The sequence below is a fragment of the Eurypyga helias genome, unplaced genomic scaffold (genome assembly GCF_000690775.1).
Source record: "Eurypyga helias isolate BGI_N326 unplaced genomic scaffold, ASM69077v1 scaffold18137, whole genome shotgun sequence".
In the NCBI taxonomy this organism is placed as follows: Eukaryota; Metazoa; Chordata; class Aves; order Eurypygiformes; family Eurypygidae; genus Eurypyga; species Eurypyga helias.
In genome coordinates, this window is record NW_010263856.1 from 1,193 (window position 1) to 12,482 (window position 11,290).

At 39.3% G+C, this 11,290-nt stretch overlaps 1 protein-coding gene across 1 annotated transcript in view; it reads left to right on the forward strand.

The window, feature by feature from the left end:
* Positions 1 to 7,080, forward strand: part of DNTTIP2 (deoxynucleotidyltransferase, terminal, interacting protein 2) — a 7,454-nt gene extending 374 nt beyond the window's left edge. Inside the window, 6 exon segments of the mRNA XM_010156215.1 lie at positions 1 to 1,334; positions 2,704 to 2,839; positions 3,629 to 3,724; positions 4,098 to 4,262; positions 5,417 to 5,526; positions 6,987 to 7,080. The exon segment at positions 1 to 1,334 is cut by the window's left edge and continues 30 nt beyond it. Of these exon segments, the coding sequence (XP_010154517.1) occupies positions 1 to 1,334; positions 2,704 to 2,839; positions 3,629 to 3,724; positions 4,098 to 4,262; positions 5,417 to 5,526; positions 6,987 to 7,080 (1,935 nt within the window).
* Positions 7,081 to 11,290: the final 4,210 nt, after the last annotated feature.

Genomic DNA, 11,290 nt, shown 5'->3' on the forward strand with positions numbered 1-11,290 from the left:
GAAGATGATGTCTCCGAAGCTGAGTCTTGTTCCTCTGCTGTTTCTCATGTTCAGACATCTGATGTTACAAGAAGCAGGCAAAGCAAAAAGAAGTTGCAACCAGATACAGTTCATGAAGCCCAGAGTGAAGATATTTCTGATGCAGAGTCATGCTGCTTAAGTTCTGATGTGGACCCGTCCATCACTGCCAAACACCTTACTAGGAGTGTGCAAATGAAATCACAAGCAGAAAATACTGAGCAGACTGAGAAGGGAAACAAAATTCTTTTAGAAGATGAGAATTTAATCAAGGACACTGTTAAATGTGAGCCAGTAGTAATTTCTGATTCTAGACCTGCAGAACTTGTCTCTGACACAGAAGATGCTTCCTCTTTCACTGAGGATAATAAAGAACCCAGTATGCCTAAAAGCAAGTATTCTTCCAAGTCTACCAATACAACCCAGAGTGAAGACGTGAAAGAAGAGTTTTTGAATGGTGTGACACCCAGCACAAAAACCAAACAAAGTGACATTGAATCAGGTGGACAAAAAGCAGTGAAAAATACACAGACTGTTGGAGTAGATGATTCCGAGGAAGCATGTGACCAAGGACAAGAACAACACAGTCAGATACTTCTGAGGGAGGGGAAATTGGTCAAAGAAAAGCCCACGCGCTCTAATTGCATGAGTCCCAAACAATTTTTAGAATGCCAAGGGCAAATAACACCAAACAAAAGTAAAAAAAATCAAGAATGCAAAGGAGCAGATGCTGAGGCAGATGCGCAGCGGCCTTCCAGCCATGCTGATAAACTAAGGAAGGGTGAGCAAACCAGTGCAGTGAGCAGCCCACAGGAGGACGTGGCTGTTACACAGAGAACTCATGGTGTCGGTACACGTAGGACGTTTGAAATCGGGGTAGGCAGTCGTGAAGACCAAACAGGAGAATATGCTGAATCCGTATCCCACAGCAGTGAAAGATCAAGCAGTGGAAAGGATTCTGTTGCACTGTTTCATGAAAGTGATGAATCTGAACATAGTGATGTAGCGGACATAGATACCGTTGAAGAGAATCTGTCTTTCAAAGAGATGGGTAAGAGGACTCCTTCCCTCAACAAATCGTTAAAAAACAGTCCACTGCATGCTGAAGGGCTTTTTGTAATTGATACTGAGCCTGGCATGAGTTCCAGCCAAAAGTATTATCTAGATCAGGTGGACCAACACAATGATGCTGAAAGTAAGCATGAAGTAAGTGAAAAAGGTGAAGAATCATCAGATCTGGAAGAGACTGAAGAAGAATTGATAGATGAAGATGAGAAAGATGAAGATGATGATTTGTTGAAAAATAAGATTGATGTGTAAGTATCTTTCTGGGAATAATAAAAGAATCTGCATTTCATTCAGGCATATGCATGTACAGTAAGGGCTAAATGGTGTGGAGTAAATGAGTAGTCTCGTCATGTTGATGTGGAAAGTGGGATTGCATAGATTATATACAAATATAGTCCATAAATTTAGAGGTTTTTTTCAATTTTGTATACAGCAGAACAGAACTGTGAAATATTTAGGCATCTAGAGGCCTTGTATGTGTTCAGCTTAAGAAACAAAATGTTAAACTGGTCAGGCTGACTTGATTGCTTATTCAGGTCACAATTTCCTAAAGCTGATGTTTTAATTTGGATATAAAGGACAAAAAATTAGTAACATGCTTTTTATTCAAACAGTTGCATATACTTTTATGTTTTCAGTTCTTGTGCTGTGGGATGGTGACACTTCAAGTGACATGATTCTATGACATCAGCCCAGCATGGAGTCATAGAATAATTTAGGTTGAATGGGACGTCTTGAGCTCTTGTAGTCCAGTTTCTGCTAAAATCCCTTTACATGTTTGATATATTTAAAGCATAATACTCTCTTTAGGTTGGATAAATGACTCTTAATCTTCTAAAACCTTCATGTAGGCCAGAAGTCTTATAGAAAGTTAGCCAGGCGTTCGGTCTAATGGCATTATAGAAGATAGTCTCATTTTAACATAAAGTTGTAATGGGCTTGTATTAATAAGCATTCAGACTACAGTAAATACATGTTGCACCTCTTTAGATATTACTGTATTTCTCTGTAATACTTCATAGCTTTTAAGCATTCTTGTCATAAAAAATCTCCTTTTGAGTCAATGTACATTCTTTGTGGATACGTTCTTGTGGCTGCCTGAACAAAGTAATGAGAAAAATGTCAAACATACTATCTTTGTAGTGTTTAGTGAGGATATTCTTAGTACTGGTATACAGACAAGGACTTACACATTCAAAGGACCCACCTGTATGTTTGTAGTTTTATGGGTTCTTTCCTCTTCAGCTAGCATATCAGCATATAGAGGAAGAATGCTGTTTGTGAGTTCTTACGGCAAGGTTAAGCAAATCAAGAATTCAGTTTTATGGAAGATATTACTAAGTTAAGAATACAGCGTTAGAAATTATAGGAAAAATTTGTGGAAGTGATTGTATAATAAATTCTCACCTCATAATGGCCTAATTTTTTCCCCTTCATCTTCTGCACCTCTAAATGATGTATTTCCTCTGGATACTGAGGCTTAGGTTCAGTTCTGCAATGACTTTATGTGGGAAGATTAAAAAAGATATTTTTTCTGTTTAGCTTTCTCAGGGGATAGTAGAAGGCTTAGCTGCATCCTTGTTACAGTATTCTAATTATCAACTATTTCTCTTCTAGTTTACATCTTTCCAGCAGCATAGACCCTGGTTTGAATATCAAGAAGCTTGGTGGTTTATATATTAGTTTTGATGCAAAAAAACAGAAGCCTAGATCAAGTGTAATTAAACAACTGAAGAAGAAAAAGAAGGACCAGGTAATGTGTTTACAATTACGCAGTTACCTGGTACTACATTAACACAAAAGATGTTAATTTAATAGGGTTGCTTTACTTGTTTTGAAAGAAGTATCCTGTTTCATGATTTGCTGAGATCTTTCATACTCTCTGGCCAAAGTGAGGATTTCTGTTTGTTCTTAATGGTAAGAATTTAAATAATGTGACACTTGAGAAACTGAAAAGCAGTGCAAATACCGGCATTGTCTTGTAAAATCAAATGAAGTGCATTATGCCTGCAGTTCTCCCTGATGGTACACCAGCCGAAGGTCTGCTAACAAGATATTTGTAGAATCATTTAGGTTTGAAAAGACCTTTTAAGACAATCGAGTCCAACCGTGAACCTAACGCTCCCAAGTCCACCAGTAAACCATGTCCCTAAGCGCCACAGCAAGAATGAATTTGGGTAAATAAACATGTATTCTCTCCATAATATAGAACTAGCAGTTCTGTTTCAAAAAGCTCACTTTGAGATAAAGGGAATGTGTCGTTTTTGGTGAGACTTGTTTTCTTAGGCTTATCCATGACAGCCCTGTTTACTCTAGAGAATTTGCTATCTCGGTTCTTCCAGAGCTAGCCAGCTGCTTTCTGTTGTTGGCCAGGGTTCTGTCTTGAAGGTTCCTACTACTTTTGTTGTGGATCAGAGAAGCTCAAGTATTGCATTATATTGCTTTCTTAGATTCTGCATGATTCCTTTAGTAAGTTCTGAAGATATGGTGAAGCAGAAACTTGTATCAGTGAGATGACTGTCTAATGTTTAAGTTCTTACAGCTTTTGCAGAAGAGTATAATCACTCCAGATTTTGAAAAGAAGGAATGTGTCCCACCCTTCAGGGAGTCGCTTCACCAGCTAAAGAAACAGCGAAGGGTAAGTGAAGAGCTGGTAATGTCCAGACAATAGAACAAGCTTTGGTAGAACACCCTGTGCTGGGTCTGTGTGTGTGTACAGCCCTCACTGGAAGTGGAGTGATGACCTACAATTTAGTGTCTCCCTTGAACCATCCTGTGAAAAGCCATCCTTTAGTCACCAGGACAGTGGAGTGAAAGATAATGTGCTCAGATGATACAAATCTGTCCTTAATACAGTGCTGATGACCACCTTATTATAAGGGTCATAAAATACGCTTTTTAAACGTACAGAATTTTGTTCTTAATGCGTTATCCATCTTTTGGAGGGGATAGCCCTTCTCTACCCTGTCCTAGTTGGTAAATGCAGATTTGTTCTTGGTATTGTGTCCTAGGCAGAGCGAGAGAAAACAACAGGTGACGGTTGGTTTGGTATGAAAGCCCCAGAAATCACAAGTGAACTGAAAAATGATCTTAAAGTTTTGAAGATGAGAGCTTCTTTGGACCCTAAGCATTTCTACAAGAAGAATGACAGAGATGGTCTACCCAAGTACTTCCAGGTAAGGAAGCAGCAGGAGGTGCCGTTGTAGTGCTGAAGTTGTGAACAGTTCTTAGTCCCTGCCTGTATTATAGGTACCCTCAGTTTTGATTTTAATGTCATAGCTTAATTATTAAAGTATTTTGCTTACTTGGCTGCAGTTTACAATTACTGAATTCTGTATTACATGTGTGTATGTGGTGCTTTTTGTCATTTCTATTGATCGCAGTGCTGAACAAACATCTGACTTAATCCTTATTCTGAACCCTCACTGGACTGAATTTTTCACTGCTTTTCTGAAGTATTAGCCTTTCTTAATAAATGTATAGAAAATAATTAGCACTTATTTTCTTATTTGTATTGTCAGTACAGTTTAAATGGAGATAGCTAGCTTTGTGCTCTGACAGAATTTCTTCTGCTGTAGCTCTTGGCTCTGAGGAGATTTGCGTAAAGAAAGTAATGACTGCAGAAACTATAGAAATAGGCTTTCATCTATTTATGCCTGTTTGATAACTATTCATGCTTGAGTAAATTGTTCTCATTTCTCAAAATACTAATATTTATTATTAAGGGGTGGGTGGTGGTGTATGTTTTGGAGTTTCTGGGCACAGAAAAACTTAGATGAGCATGTTCCACAAAATGAGAGCTGCACAGGTCTCTTTTCACTACATGAAACGTGTACTCTGCATCTATCTCCTCTGCTGACCTGAATCATCAGAACCGGCTAAAATGCTGTTTGGAAAAAATGTGCTGCATTCCAGGATGAAGCCCTTGTATTAGAGCTGGATTAACTGCTGTGTAGCCATCTAGCAAAACCACCACAGTGATAGAGATAGGAAAGAGCTAAGATGGTTATAAGCGTTTCCTTTCCTTCCTTAGGAGAATGTTGAAAAAGAGAGAACTGGATTTCTTCTATGAATAGAAGTGTTGATGTAGCAGTCCAGTGTCGAAAACTGTGGGGTCTTAAACTCGGCCCCTTCTCTGTGCACTAAACCGTGAGAAAAAGGGACTGCATACAAAGCATTCCTTCACTATTTTTATTTTGCACTTCTTTAAGGTGCCGTTCTGATCTTCTCTATAGGTGTCTTCACACTTGTCACTGAAGATTAAAAAAAATAAAGGCAAAGTAATCAACATCTTGCTGTACAGTAAGAATGTTTTCATTCCTGTTTCTAGATTGGAACTGTGGTTGATTCTCCCATAGACTTTTACCATAGTCGAATTCCTAAGAAACAAAGGAAAAGAACAATTGTTGAAGAGCTGCTTGCGGATTCAGAGTTCAGAAGGTATTTAAAAATGGTTTTGTAATTCTGATATCCTATGTAAGAGAAAAGTATATTTAAACTGCATAACTTTGATTTTTTTTTTATATGTTACTTTTACATGTTGGGTTTTTTATACCTCAAAAAAACCTTTTTTAGTCTGTTTTAGCACTTCAGCAGCACTGCAGTTGAGAAGATCTAAGAGACAGGGGATAGTTAGACTGAGGCAGCATTTTTTTTTAATCTTCATAAAAGGGTTATCCAGCTCAGGTCATCCCTGTTGGCAGTCACTTTTAAAATCATGTCAGTGTTGAAGAGAGAACAATCAGCCCTATTCTGGTTCGTCTCTAATAAGTGTCTACACAGGCTTATACCAAAACCCATGAGCTTTGAAAGAGTGATTTATGCCTGCACATGCACTTTTTGTTGTTGTTTTTAAAAGGCTGATTAATTTTTATTGGCATAATTGATAGAAAAGTGCTGACTGCAATTCTGTGGAAGTTGAAGTGATTTCATTTTACAAGCATGTCATTCTGCAATCAAAATTGCACGAGAAGTCTTCCTTGAATAGGATTGGATTGTTTGCCTAACCTACAATTTCTGGAGTAGATCTCTTAGTTGATCTGTTTTGATATTGGTTATTACATGATGCTAATCTGCACCTTTTTTTGTCACATAATGACATGTTTTCTTGGAAGAAGTATATGATTTGGGATTATAAAGTTAATGTCAGGCTTGTAAATTAATTATTGATGTTGAGAAGGCAAGATAGTATAGCTATTTCTTAACTAGTTTTCTGGCTTGACCTGGTTTATAAGGTATTTATTAGAAGCTATTTTTAAACAATTAATGTGTTTAAAATTTGATCACTTTATTTAGGTTGTGACTAATTAAGGGGTTTAACCAGATGCTTCAGCAGTAGTTGTCAGGTTTCAGTCTCGCAGTGAAAAGCGTGAGTCTGCAATGGTGGTTGTGATAATTGTTATAGGTACATAAGAATCTGTATTAGAGGAGCTAGCAACTCATGTTCACCAAGTATATCCTGTTCGTTGTTATGTGTTAATTTCATCTCAGTTTTCAGTCTTGAGTAAATGTGATTATCTTGAGTTTGCTGAGAAGGCAGTATAAAAATGGCTATAACTTGTACATAGTGTAGTCGCAATTGAGTCTTCCCGCTATAAGCAATAGCAGTGTGTTAGCAAACTGTCCAAAATGTGATTGCATCTGCAATGAAGAACCCCTTGGTTATGCCAAAATTAACGATTCTTCAGTCAGTTTTACTTCCAAACCAAATTTACCAGCATTTATCATTAATCCAAGTGTTGGTTTTCCCTTTACCTACACATGAGTATACAGACAAAGAACTCTGACCTGGACTACGTGAGAGAACTCAGTTTGGCATATGTATGTAGAGTAATTTCCATGTTATCTTTTCATGCACTTTGGTTTACCATGCTTAAAAGTAAATTATCTATTTTGTTCAGATATAATAAAAAGAAGTATCAGGAGATCATGAGTGAAAAAGCAGCTTTTGCAGCAGGGAAGAGGAATCGGAAGAAGAAGAAATTTCACAATTAAGACTTGAAGAAAAATAACAAGCTGGAACAACTTAACTTGTTATAAAACATCTTACAGAATGCTTTGGCTGTGGTGGTTTTTTATTTAAGATTGCAATTCATATGCAAATTGACATTTAGGGTATTTCTTGCAGTGAGAATTTGGTAAGGAGCTTTATCAGGTATCTAGATTAGTTTAAATTTTAAAATTAAATTAATTTTTATTTAATGTTTCCTTTTAAAGATAATGATATGAAAACCTGTTGTTAAATCTGAGCACAAAGTACGGCTTCACGGGTTGTGTTGTTTTCAGGCTTCAGTCTTTACATCGGTGGTCTTTTCAGGCTTCGCTTCAGTCTTTGGTGAATTAGTAAATTCAGTTTAAAGTTAGGTGTGTAATTCACCTTGCACCCATTATGTGACAGATCAGGTTTTGCCGTGTCTCATCAGAGGTGCTGCTGGCCAGTTCTGTAATAGAAGGTACTGAGAAAAATTTTGGTTGTGAAGGCTTTATTTCAACAGTGACCGTTATAGGATTGAGAGTGTCCTGGAATTCAGCATATATGCATATGCTTTAATATTTAAATTTATAGTATATATAAAATTTACATATTGCTTAATAAATAAAACTATGTAAATATGTGTTACTTCATATAAAAAATTTAACTTTTAGGCATTTCTTGCTTTTATTAATACTACCATGTGATAAATGTCCAGTGCTCTTTTTGAAAAGAACTCTTCAGTGGAGTTTATTATCTAGGCTGAAGTGTGCAGATTGTAGTCTGGTTGCTGGCTGGGAATGGTTTTTCAGGAAAATGAATAGAGTTCGGAAGGGCTCTGCTACCATTATAGAACCAGAGATGGCATCAGTTAGTTCCCTGTCATTGACGGTTCGTGACTTCTTGTGATTGTGAGCACTTGTGTGTGGTTGGTTTTTAATGACCTGGGCTTTATGTCGCTGTTAACGTTAGCGTGACTCAGGTAGCAGAAAAGATGGCAAATAGAAGAAATAAAGCTGTCGCTAAATTCTCTTGGGTGGGTTGAGTGAGAAAGTTTTAAAAGTGATTAGCAGAGGACCAGTGATGTTGATTATTTTCTTATCATAAGAACACTGAATTTTAAACGTTGCGGATTCTAAACAAGAAGTATGCTCTTGACCAGTGTTTAGCCATGAAATTTTCTACTGAGAAAGAGAAGTATTTGGTATTTTTTAAGGATTAGCTATTTGTGCTGGAAGTGGCTAAAATGAAATTACTATCACTGTATATATTGATCACCAACTGAAGTTTGAAAGAAATCTTCCCCTGATCCTTTGGGGTTTCTTAGATTCTTCTGAGGTTGACCACTGTGTTCTGCTACCAGAGACAGGCAGGAATCTGGATTTCCTTGAACAGTCTTGACTACCTAGAGACGAATGGTGTGCAAAGAAAAGGGAATTCATTGGGAAGTCTCAAACACCTGCAGGTATTAGAACCACCTGTCCCCAGGTCTCAGCTAACGTGCAGATGCTATTACACCATTATATGTATGCTAGTATCTCAATTCTCTGTAAATAGTTTAAAAAAGCTAATAAAAAGAGCTATGGTGCCTCGTTCTCCACGAGAGAACGTTCTTGTTCTCTTGCTGAGACTTGGAATCCTGCCATAACCTGGGTTGGAAGGGATTGCGCTAGCTTGTCTTGCTCAGTCTCCCCCTCAAAGATTAATACCAAACACTGAGGAAGGAAAACCATGCACCACAGTAGTTGCATTCTGTTGCATCCAGGGATGTTCAAGCGCAGCTTTGGAAAAGCCGCGTGCAGCTCTGAAATACCTTGACAGGGCAACACAAGCTCTGGCGTTAACACAGCAAGCAACAACTTGCTGTCTGTTGCTCAGGCTGCTTAATAGCTCGTTACAGAAGTTCATGTTAAATCATGAGGGATTCATCTTACATTCAGCATCCTTTCCCTTTGGTTTTTCCAAGGTCTTTTGTTTTGCCACATGCCGTGTGCAGCAGGTGCCCATGTTCTTCCGTGTGAGCAGGAGGTGAGCTGTACTGGACAGTGTGCGCTGGGCTGCAGTGCCGTACTTGTGGGTTGTTTCCTGGCCTGCCAGTCAGTTACTGCCTGAGCTTATGCTTCAGCCTCTCTTAGTGAAGGCACTAGTTAGTGTGCCTTCACCACCAATTTTCATAAAAACACTGGCAGAACTCCTCTACTTGTTAATTAAAAATGATTGCAATTGACAGGAGGTTTAAGTTGCTGGGGAGAGAGTAAAAACAAAGTGTACCATGTGATTGCAGAAGTTTATAATATTATTGCATTTCTCTGAAAATACTCAAAAAATTATCTGTGAAATACCAGCATCGTTTGAGAAAAACTTTGCCTATAAATTGCAAGTAATATTTTAATGGCTGTCAAATACTTATGTTAATTTGTACTTCTGCCTCTGTTGACATAAACCATTATTAACAAGAAATTTCCCTGAAGTTAAAGGGCAGCAGGTACAGTACAGCGTTGTTTTTTTTACATATGCACCTGTTGCTGGTTTGGATGTTACAGGAGTGTTTTGTGAGGACAGGAGTAATGCCTTTCTTCTCCTGTTTCTTTTGCCGGTATTCCTTTTCCTTCTTGCCCCTGGGGCAGACGACCCAGTGGTTGTACAGCCCAGTGAATTCACAGTCCCTCTCCTAGCTGTCAGAATTAAGACTCGTGAAAAGGGATTAGGCTAACAGTGGCTGGGCTGGTGTGGTGCTGCTAGTAGGCATGGTTGGTTTAGGAACCGAAGTAAAATACATCTTGCTTTTCTGTCACGCTCTCATTGTTGGCACATCTTCTTTGGGAGGTCTTGATAACCTCTCTGCAATCAACTTAGCCTCCTTGAAACTGAAGGTGTCTTCTTGTCATTGCTGTTTTCCAACTGATACAGCTACTTCTGATCTCGTCCTGTCATCACAGGAGCCTACCTCGGTAACTCTTGCCGTGACTTGGAATCCTGCCGTAACCCGGGTTGGAAGGGATGGCATGAGTTTGTCTTGCTCAGTCTCCCCCCCAAAGCAGGGTTAGACCAGGTTGCTCAGGGCTTTATACAGTCAGGTCTTAAGAACCTGCAAGGATGGAGACTGCACGTCTCCCAGAGCTCCGCTGCTTGACACTCCTCACAGCAAAAAAAGTTCTTCATATCCAGTCAGATAAAGGATTATTTCTGGTAATTAGGCTGCCTCTTTGCCCTCACATGGCTATCTTCTTTTCATTACTCCATCTGTCCAATTTATATGGCTTGCTGTAATTCTTTCTTCTCCTGATGCGTTTTTCTCACCGTGTGTTCTGAAACGCTGCTGTGTTGGCTGTGCAGCATCTTCCTCAAAACCCTCTTCATACAAATACTTCCTGGGATTGTCCCCCTGCACTGTTCCACTGGGGTCCACATTCAAATTGGTTATGCAGGGAGAGCTGTCATGCTTGCCTCTGGGCACGGCTCCTTCAACCAGATGTTCTCCTGTCGTCTTTTGGGCTCTAGCCCCGAATTAACTTCTGCATTTTTAGTGTTGATTATGCACATACTGCTGGCAGCATGCAAACGTGTATGTAAAAGCCTCTGCCTTCCAGTTTTTTTCATTTGGAACTCAGCAAAATTTTTGGAGCTATCCTTAAATACAAAGAGTGGGAAGGGAAACGGTATTTGGACTGACAAGGAGGAACATTTTGTCTCCTGTCACTTGATTTGGTTGTTTTTTTGATGAGGTTGATGTAGCGGTGTTTTGGTTTTGCTGTTTGCCTGCAAGTTCTGGGGAGGTTTGATGTTTCCCTAAAGGGCTGTGTGTACTCTCTAGGCAGATGGCATCTTCTGGGGTGGGGTACTGTCCCCAAAAGTGGGAGTTCCGTGCCTGCTGGTGTGTTTGTTTCCATGATGTGGATGTTTCCTTTAGTGCTTTTAAACGAACATCATTACAGTTGGAAAAAGAGGCTGTAGTCACGCACGCAGGATGAAAAATGAGTGATCAAAAACCCCACAAATTGAATAAAATCAGGAATCAGATTGATTTATAATTAATTCAATCCCGAGCACAATCGGGGTGGTTTGTTCAGTGCTGTTCTGTGTTTTGCCGCCCCTTTTTTTGTGATTGATGTTTAAAACGGCTCCGCCCCTGGTACCTGTCGGTGTGGGAGTCGGGAGGACGAGGTGGGGTGGGATGTCGGTGCTGCCGCCGCGCGTTGCGGGCAGGTTCGCGTCGGACAGCAGCTCCCGCCG